Here is a 10,525-nt window from a genome sequence, read left to right as displayed (position 1 = left end):
TATAGTGAATTTTTGTTGGATTTTTTCTTTAAATTAATATGGAGCTACCCTCAAAATATAAGCTACACAGTCAAATAAAATTATTTGCAAAAATATCTAGTAGCTAATAATAATATGAACAGAACATATGATAAATCAATTGTTGTTCTACTCTTTAAAGTGTATTTTAGTGATGATTGCACTTAAATAAGTATTATTTATTAAATACTATTAACGTATTAATTGTCACTGAACTTACTGACTTTGCTCACATGCAGCTTTGAGGGAATTGTCAATATTTTTATACTCAATCTTGATATCTTATGAAAGATATCAAGATGAGTTCATAGACATTTTAGTGCCTTTAATAGTTTTGACATATTCCTAATAAGAATTAATCAATTAATTTTTTTTGAAACAAACAAATCTTTAAAAATACTTGATATTTTTTTTTTATCATCGATATTGTTCTATCCGCCTTTAATGAACCCCCTGGAAATTAGTGATGATGGTAAGATATCTCATTTATTGACACTAGTTCTGTTGTGTCAATACATGTACACATGTACATTTTAAATGGTTTTAATCTCTGGTGTCTTGTAGAACAGTTTATCTATTGCAAGCACCACTCTTCGCATTATTTATTTGATATCTAAATGTTATATGTAATATCAAAATTGTAAACTTTTTGTGGAGAAATAAATAAAATATTATTATTATTGTTTAAAGCTTAACTCTTTATAATAATTATCTAATCTAATATTAGACATTATCTAATTTAATTGCTTTTCATTTAAATATGTACTTAATTTATAGGGAAAACCTGTTATTTTGTCACTATCACTAAAATGTAGCGAATGTACTCAGACCTAAAGAATGTCGCTTTGTTAGGCTGACCCGTTGCTGGGTGAAAGGTCAAACAAACTCTTACATTTATAGTAATATTACTAATAAGGATTACGTGACTTCAACCTAAAACACGCTTATTTTTTAGTTTATAACTATTTTAATTAATTACATTATTAAAGTATGAAGCAGAGAAGGAAAAGCAATAAAAACATAGAAGTAAAATAACAACACAATTTATTATATAAAAATTTAACAGACAATAAAAAATCTAGTATAAATAGAAAATACAAATGGAATATTTTATTCCAACAACTTCAAAATCACAGATTATGATCAACCTATCGTAATAAATTTCTATGAACTTTGTTGTAAATATTTTACACATTAAAATTTTACGAGTATTTTTAATAATGTCAGAATTGAAAGTGTATGGAATAAGCGCCATTCATGTTTGAATCTAAGTATTATTCATTTTCATTTATTTATCAGATTTTGAATTGAAACCTGACGTCATTTACCTTCTTTGCCTTATCAATTATAAGTAAAAATAATTGGACTTATGTTCTAATTCTTTTTAAATGCAGAAGGTAATATATTTTTTGTGAACAGTTGCTTCATTGTATCCAGTTAATGTTTTAAATTCAATCTTGTTATTTGAAAGTAGGGCTTTGTGCGAGCTCGTGCGGGCAACTCATCACATATTCTGTCAAACCACAATACTTAGGCGAGTGAGCTAGTGAAACTATACCCTATTCCAATCGAAGGAGTAAACATATTCAAACTTTAAGATAAGATTTACATATTCTACGCATTTTGCTAAAAGCTCTGTTGTATTATGCACAACAAACAGTTTTTAATTCATTTACTTTTATTTATAATACAACTCTATCCCACTTAACTAGTTATAACCACTTTATTTAAACTTCCAAATTTCTGATTACAATTTCGCGGCCATTGAACACGCCAGTTTTTCACGAATCCATAGTGAATATCATAGATTATTCAAAATCTCGACGAATGATATCGCGTCAATTCAAAGATGTTTATTTGTCTTTACTCCTCTTTTAGTTGGAATAGGTTGGTGGAGCTTTGGCGAACGGTAGCATACGCAAGCGACCCCGTGGCGCTCCTCGTTAGGACGGAAAGGTTACTGCTGATTTTTAGTGGGTATTCCGACGTTCGGGGTGCACTCGACGCCTTGGATACCGGCGAGCCACACACCTACATACCCCTTCCCCCATTTTCCCGTGTGAGAAACGCCTAAAAAAAACCTTTGGCGATCTAAGGTATGGTTACTATTTTACGGCACCAATGTCTATGGGCGGTGCTCATCATTTACTATAAGGCCCATTTGCCAGTCCCCTATTATTAGGCCCCATTATTTATTATTATTATATATTAATCTATTATTTAAAAAAAACACGTACAAAAGTATGTGATTACCTATACAAATAGTTATTTATATTATTTAGTTTCACCAATATATTTAATATTATGTAATCGTACACCCATAGAATTAGTTAAAACCTTTAAAAAGCCTTTTCCCCAAAAAAAAACATTCAGTATTCTTACAAAATATACATAATAAATGGTATATCGCTTATTAATTTGTGATATTTTACAAGCTACTTCTGCTAAGACCTGGCAGACCGGCGTCTATAAACAGCTTGTTCCAAAAGTCTATGTGCATTTTATCATCGTTTGTTCCCATGGACAAAGTCTCATCTATACGCAAATACTCTTTGCTTGATTTTGTGTATGGATTCCATTTAAAATTGCATGTGTTATCCGGAGTCGGGTTTCTGGAAAAGAAAGAATTATTATTCTAAGGGTAATTCAAGTCTATCCACAATATCCTCTTGTAATTTGACTCCAGGTAAAATATTCTTTATCTTAATGTAATTAATAGTTCAATATGCAAATACGTTTCGATAAAAATTGTTTGTAATTAAAGTTGTCATTAAGCACCTAATTACAGTAACCTCAATTTTAGCAGCAGGCACTCCTCGGGAAAAAACGTAAACAACACATACATTTTGTATGTAATATGAATTTATGAATGTAGTAAAGTCATTCTTAAAACAAATGATCGAACGCAATCGCTTTTCCACTTCTGGTCGATTGTAATAGCTTTCAACTTACAAGATAAAAACACGGCACGCGTAAAATTTGATTGTTTCAAGACTTCAATACAAGTCACAAAACTCTGTAGTTTGTATTGAAGAATTAGTTTAAAAAGTACAATAACTTCGATCCAATGTACGAATTATTGGCTTTCAATATTAGAATGTAGATGGCGCACTCCATCTAACATTCTCATATTAACCCCTTACAGAAAAATGAAATTTACCCGGTTTTAGCGAAATCGGTCCAAAATTTTGTTACCATATATACATGGTCCCTTAATTTCTTCTGTTCTTCACATTTTTCTCTAGTACTTATATTATTAAAGATGTAGAAAATGTCATCTGCATGACATGCACCGTCATAAGCTTCCAATCCTAACATTATTTTTATCAAATTCAATTCCGTCACCAAATTAAATCTATACATGTAAACTGTTTCACAAGCTTTAATATAGAAGTGAAGAAATCTATAAATGTCGTATATGGTTAATTGAAGTCCCCCGATGATTGCTAATTGTTTGACGTCATCACGTGTGATATCTCTGTTTTCAAAATAGAATTGCTTGATTCGTTCACCTAATTCTTTAGCCTTGTCCTCTGTTACCGCCATGCTTATTTGTTTTGGCAAAAAATACGATGGAAACTTGTTTTTAACTTCTAATTTTTTCAATTCATTAGGTACTGATACCAAACCTTCGCCGGTTGTGTAGCCAGTTAAAAACGGAACCTTATGAATTTTTCCAGACATTAACATATCAAGAGGATTCTCGTTAAGAAATGCCTCACAATTTGAAAAATCTTTTTCAACAACAGGAGTAAAAATGATCGGCATTCCTCTTACCTTATCCTCATGCGTCATTATTTGATATGTTATCCCAGCTAACTTATTACTCGGAATGCTTTGTAAGAACTCCAGTAACTCATAAGGATCATTGGTGTTTTTTCCGAAATAATTTCCAATATTGAAAGCATTCTCTTTTGCATTGTTTCGAAATGCCCAATCTGCTAAGAATGTACCACTTTGTGCTATCGCTTTTTCAAATAGTCCTTTGGCCATAGGAGATATCATGTGGTATGTCACTGATGCACCACCGGCGCTCTCTCCGAAAATAGTAATGTTTTCAGGATCACCGCCAAACTGGGCAATATTATTTTTAACCCAATTAAATGCTGCAACCTGATCTTTTAAGCCAGCATTACCAGGCACTTCTGGAATATCGAGACATAGAAAACCTAATGCTTCTAACCTATAATTAATAGTTACCAAAATAACATTATGCTGAATCAAAAACTCTGGACCGGCCATGTCGGAATTCCCAGACCCAGCTTGAAATCCTCCACCATGAATAAAAATCATTACTGGTATTTTTGAGTCTGGTCGAAGCGATTGTGTGTAAATATTCAGAAAGAGACAATTTTCACTGCCTTCTAATAGATTCCGAGTTAGAAGATCGATTTGGGGGCATACAGGTCCATGTTCTATTGCTTTTAATATTCCATTCCATGGCATCAATGGCTTAGGTGCCTAGAAATGTGATAAAGTTAAATTTAAATTAAAGAATAATAAAGTATATTTAAAAGCTTAGAAGTTTATTTTTACAATATGTATAATTTCAACCATGAATTCATTATTTATTCAATTTAACCTTATAAGCAGCACAACTATTGCCATTTATAGGAAAAAAATAAAATAATTTTGTAAAACCAGTATCACATAACATATAATTCTCATAATATTTGCTTATCATATGAAGCAATAAAATATATTTTTTTGTTTTCACAAGAAATTATTATAATAATGATACACACATGTGTCACAATATATCTGCATATATTATGTTTTGTATGTCTGTTTTACTTATATTAATGTCACCTTGAATCTTAATTTTCCAATAGGAGGTTCGGCATATGGCACTCCTTTGAAGCTGTAGTATTTTGTTCCATCACTCAAATTTTCAATAGTACCTTGCAATTTTCCTTCTTTTACTGTCACTACCGGATTATTCTTAAAGCATTAATTCCAATTAGTAAAAATTATTAAAATTAATTATATTATATGGTACTGAAAATTGTTTTTTTTTTTTTTTTGTATTACACCTTATCATCATATACAGTAACAGCCTATTAATGTCCCACTCCTGGGCTAAGGCCTCCTCTCCCTTTTTAAGGAGAAGGTTTGGATTATTTGGTTTGGCTTATTCCATCACGCTGCTCCAATGCGGCTTGGTGGAATACACATGTGGCAGAATTTCAATGAAATTAGACACATGCAGGTTTCCTCACAATGTTTTCCTTCAACGTCAAGCACGAGATGAATTATAAACACAAATTAAGCACATGAAAATTTAGTGGTGCTTGTCCGGGTTTGAACCCACGATCATCGGTTAAGATTCACGCGTTCTAACAACCAGGCCCTCTTGGCTCATATATTTGTAGATAATAAACTTTTTTTTTTTTGTAAAATATCATTATATCAAAAACAAACAATCTTGGAGTTATGGTATTCAAATAAATATTAAAGCATGTTAACGCTTTAGTACTAAAAAGATAAAAACTGAGATTAAAAATGCATAATGTGTCCTTCTTCATTACATAGTAAAATAAATGGTGTATATTGTTACATGATTCTTCGCTTGTAATAGATAAAAGTATTATTTTTAAGATTTTATGAAACGGAGTGAGGTATATAAATAGTTATGAAAATAGGATATTGAACTTACCATTGCACTTGAAGTAGAAATAAACCTAAAATTGAAAATTTTTTTAGTAAAGATTTTATTTAAAAAAAAAAAATGTCATCCTATAATAAACTTAGATAATATACCAAATATAAAATAAAAAGGATTATCAATGTTCACTTTTTTAATTTATTATTAATTGCACTTTACAATGTTAATTCATAATTTATTGTTTACCTTGACAAGTGACAACTATTACATATACAATTATCGAAAAAACAGGTAGTTGTCAATGTCACAATTATTGATAAAAAGGTATCCCACCATACAGCCTGTCATATAATAATTAATATTTTATATAATTGTCATATAATTTCACGTTTTAAATTGAAGGAAAGTTTAACGAAACTTAACTTACATTTGCTTGAATTCAATTTAGTGTTATAATATTCAGTTAAAAAAATGCGTTTTTGACGTTGTCAATTTGGCCATGACAAGTATATGTTACATTAAAAATAAGCAGTGTAAAGATGTTACAAAAGATTGTTTTTTCATTTATTTAAAATGTCATCTAGCACAAAATTTTAAAATGTACTGGAAATTAACAATATTATATAGTCATTAGTTTAACCTCAAAGTTAAATCGTCTATTTAATCACAGATCCTTGAGGAACGATTTCTTAGCAACTGAACTAATTTAAAGTTATTTGTTGTTAATTGATCTCGTAATAAAATTTATTAAAATTAATCAAATTATTTTTGGTATTCCTACCTTTACATTTTAATTACTTATATCAACTTATCACAGATAAAATTTGAAATGGGAGGAATTGAGTTATTTCGAACTTCTAAATTCTGCCTAAAGGAAACTTACCTAACATATTACTTTTTTTTTTTTTTTTTTTTTTTCAGCCTTTTGCCGTCCACTGCTGGACGAAAGCCTCCCCCATAGAACGCCAACCATCCCGATCTTGGGCAGTCCGCATCCATCCCGAACCTGCCACCTTTTTTAAATCGTCGGCCCATCTTGTCACAGGGCGTCCTACACTACGTTTGCCTAAGCGTGGTCTCCACTCCAACACGTGTCGGCTCCATCGGCCATCAATGCGCCTGGAGACATGACCAGCCCACTTCCACTTCAGCGAGCTAATTCTAAGCGCGATGTCGGTGACTTTAGTTCTCTGGCGAATGTCCTCATTTCGGATTCTATCTGCCAGAGAAACCCCAAGCATCGCGCGTTCCATTGCTCGCTGAGCGACCCTAAATTGGTGGACCAGTCCTACGGTAAGTGTCCACGTTTCGGCACCGTAAGTCATTACAGGTAGGACGCACTGATTGAAGACCCTGGTCTTAAGCGACTGTGGGATCGACGATTCAAAAATATGACGTAACCTCCCGAATGCCGCCCAGCCCAAACGTATTCTTCTTTTAGCCTCCTTCTCAAAGTTGTGCCGGCCAAGTTGTATAGTTTGGCCCAGGTAGATATATTCCTGCACAACTTCAAGTGGAGAGCCATTTACGACCACTGGTCTCGGGGATACATGACGGTTTGCCATAATTTTGGTCTTTTCAATGTTCATCCCGAGACCTACTTGTCTTGAAGAATCGCTCAGGCTGTTTAGCATCTCTTCCAAATCCTGCAGAGTCTCCGCCATGATGACAATGTCGTCGGCAAATCGCAGATGTGTAATGTGTTGGCCATTTATATTAATGCCGCGTCCGTTCCAATCGAGCGTCTTGAAGACGTCCTCCAATGCATTGGTAAAGAGTTTCGGTGATATTACATCTCCCTGTCTTACCCCACGATGCAATTGGATTGGTCTTGTGCTCTGATCTTGTACTTGGACGGTCATGGTTGCGGCTTCGTACAAACACTTTACCACCTGGACATACCGACAGTCAATTAGGTATCTCTGCATGGATTCCAGAACAGCCCAGGTCTCGATGGTATCGAAGGCTTTTTCGTAGTCCACAAACGCTAGGCATAGAGGCTGATTATATTCCTCGGTCTTCTGTATTATTTGCCTTAGTGTGTGTATGTGGTCTACGGTACTGAAGCCTTTTCGAAACCCAGCCTGCTCCACGGGTTGGAAGTCATCGAATTTTCGGGCAAGACGATTCGTGATTACCCTCGAAAACAATTTGTAAACATGGCTTAAAAGTGAAATGGGGTGGTAGTTTTTCATATCACTTACCTGATTTTAAATTGGAAACAACGTAATATTGTAAATATGATTTCGCGGCGGGCTTTTGTTGAAAAAAAAATCAATGAGCATCAATTAGAACAAATTCTCGTACCATATATTAATCATACCTATTTATTTAAAATATTTATTAGTTTATTAAAATTTAACAATTTTTAAGTTTGTCATTATTCCCCTTAACTTGATCATTAATAGTGACACTATTGAATGGTGTTATAATACAGAATGTGATTTTTTTAACGAAATCGTGTTCGTAATGATACTTAAGAGTACTTTTTGCTACTCTTCATAGTTTCTGATATGGCCCACGCCAGCGCCGTTGAAAAATTCACTTTGCATATATTTATTGTATTATCGGATTATTATTAGATGGTAAAATATAATATTGTGAATAATTGCTACAGAAGTTTTTTTTATACAATTTAAAAAATATAAAGAGTTAATTGAGACTAAAATGTGTGTTTGATCCTTCGTCGTTCCTGTACTGCTAATCAATCTAAAAGTCTATCATTGCATATAAACAAATCTGATTGTAACAAAAATATATATAAAAATCATAATATTATATTATGATAAAACGCATTTTTTTTTAAAATATAATTTCGTCGGTCTTTAAATTTTACTTTAATAGCGTACAATATTAAAAGATGAAGAGGAAGTTAGCAATACAATCTATTTAAAAAAAACACTTTAAACGATAAAATGAAACAAATTCAATAATAACATCACTATCACATTCTTAGCATAATCGCGATTTCATATTTATTGAAAATAAATATTGTAACTCGTTCAATATTGTTACGTTTGTGCGTGTAACGCAGCGTTACTGATTATTAACGCGCCCTAAAATTAGCGCGTTATTCAAAAAAAGAGCGACGAAAAATTAATCACTATTTCCTTACTTTTCATACAGATTATATATATTTATTTTTTGTATTTTACACATTTATAAAATTACAGTCACGAATATTATGATATGATTCAAGTGTTCAATGGCGCGCTGACTTCGATCTAGGCGATTTTCGCACTTAAATTCATAAATAGAAATGGCTCTTTTTGTCTACCTGCTTGCTTATCGGTTCACCCACTTCACAAACATTCAATGTAAATAAGGATTACCTATATTATCAATTTTATTGTAACCAGGAATAATTTTTTTAGAGCTCCGACAGTGCGATATCTCCGCAAAATCGGACATTTGTGCAAATAAATTCTGTCATAATAATTGTTTATTATAATTATTTGTTTAGTATTATTTGTATTTTCAAGGGTTTGCACGTGTTGCTTTGTAGTGAATATTTACATCGGTACAGGTTAACGCGATTTTTGCGCGCATTTCCGTATTTAGTTCAACTCCGAGTACGCATTAAAATCTATAACTCGTTCAATGTTTGTAATATAGTATTTTCTAGAGCTAGGTAGAGGTAAATGTAATGTAATGTAACCTGTATTTTATAAAATTGAACTTTTTTGAAATTTTACTACTTTGAAAATTAAAATGTTTATAAAGAAACATATGTACATACAGATATATAGATATTGCTATTCACGTCGCATTTCGCACAAAAACTGCAATTCCGCTCTAATACCACGAGCTCTAATTATTAAGTCACTTAAAGATTTGTCTAAATTATTCAGTAATCTAATAAAATTTAAATTTAAATATGATTATATTTATCGTTACTACATTTAGGTCTTCGATACAGTAAGTCGAACAACGAGTAGCTCAAGCGATTGGGGAAGTAATAATAATTAAAAAAAGTATTTCAGTAGCTTAGCTTGAATTTATCTAGAAACTAGTATGGATTTGTTAAATCTAAAAAAATGTATTTATGTAGATATTGAATTGAGATATTCCTTTAACAGCGCGTCTAAAAGTAACATTTCTTTAGATTTCTTCCGCGCGTCCTTGTACTTAATATTTATACGCCCCATTTGACACGCGATCTCATTTCTATACTTTTTCTATTTAAAATGACCGGCAATATTGTTTTTTTTCGTGTTCCCCATATTTTACAATTTATTAAGAATATGGTGAAGTTCTTTAACCATAAGATGATTAATACAGTGGGCTATAAAAATTTCGCAACTCCCTCGTCTCAACAGCGCTGCAGCGACCGATTTTAGAAACAAAATACGTTTGAGGTATAGACGATGCGACATTTCGAGAAAATAAAATGTAGTAAACGCCAACAGGTTTTCGTTTTTATAATTTTTTTTTTATAGAATAGGAAGGCGGACGAGCCTATGGGCCACCTGATGGTAAGTGGTCACCACCGCCCATAGACATTGGCATTGTAAGAAATGTTAACCATCACTTACATCACCAATACGCCACCAACCTTGGGAACTAAGATTTTATGTCCCTTGTGCCTGTAATTACACTGGCTCACTCACCCTTCAAACCGCAACACAACAATAACAAGTACTGCTGTTTTGCGGTAGAATATCTGATGAGTGGGTGGTACCTACCCAGACGAGCTTGCACAAAGCCCTACCACCAGTAAATTATTATACTAATCTCTAATAATTATATTATAGTTAATCTCAATATCACCTTTCTTGAAAAACAGTACCACCTCACTCCCGCTCCACGTTTCCGGGGTCTTGCCATGTTGGATGACGGAATTAAAGAGGCTTGCTAGCTCTTTCAGGACCGGAGTCCCGCCTGCCTTAAGCAACTCTGTTG

General features: G+C 32.7%; 1 protein-coding gene across 2 annotated transcripts; it reads right to left on the bottom strand.

Annotated features, from left to right (window-relative positions):
- Positions 1–1,094: 1,094 nt before the first annotated feature.
- On the bottom strand, positions 1,095–6,061 carry LOC126768494 (juvenile hormone esterase-like). 2 transcript variants are annotated; one of them, XM_050486643.1, is made up of 5 exons: positions 5,779–6,061; positions 5,675–5,699; positions 4,828–4,959; positions 3,179–4,479; positions 1,097–2,630 (listed from the first exon to the last, which is right to left on the bottom strand). In XM_050486643.1, exons 2-5 carry the CDS (start codon positions 5,675–5,677, stop codon positions 2,447–2,449), a joined length of 1,620 nt encoding a protein of 539 aa, XP_050342600.1. In that variant the 5' UTR covers positions 5,678–5,699; positions 5,779–6,061; the 3' UTR covers positions 1,097–2,446. The 2 variants fall into 2 exon arrangements, with proteins under 2 accessions (XP_050342601.1, XP_050342600.1); XM_050486644.1 differs by lacking the exons at positions 5,675–5,699; positions 5,779–6,061 and having other exon boundaries at positions 1,095–2,630; positions 4,764–4,869.
- Positions 6,062–10,525: the final 4,464 nt, after the last annotated feature.

This window comes from Nymphalis io, chromosome 5, assembly GCF_905147045.1.
Source record: "Nymphalis io chromosome 5, ilAglIoxx1.1, whole genome shotgun sequence".
NCBI lineage: Eukaryota > Metazoa > Arthropoda > Insecta > Lepidoptera > Nymphalidae > Nymphalis > Nymphalis io.
Note: the sequence above shows the minus strand (reverse complement) of the source record. Positions and strands in the feature narration are given on the sequence as shown.

Bases quoted from the DNA above. Each gene is read 5' to 3' on its own strand.
- LOC126768494 (XM_050486643.1), bottom strand. The intron at 4,480-4,827 runs GTGACATTAATA...TCACATTTCTAG, and splicing joins TTGGAAAATTAAGATTCAAG to GCACCTAAGCCATTGATGCC. The intron at 2,631-3,178 runs GTAAATTTCATT...TTTCTTTTCCAG, and splicing joins ACCGATTTCGCTAAAACCGG to AAACCCGACTCCGGATAACA.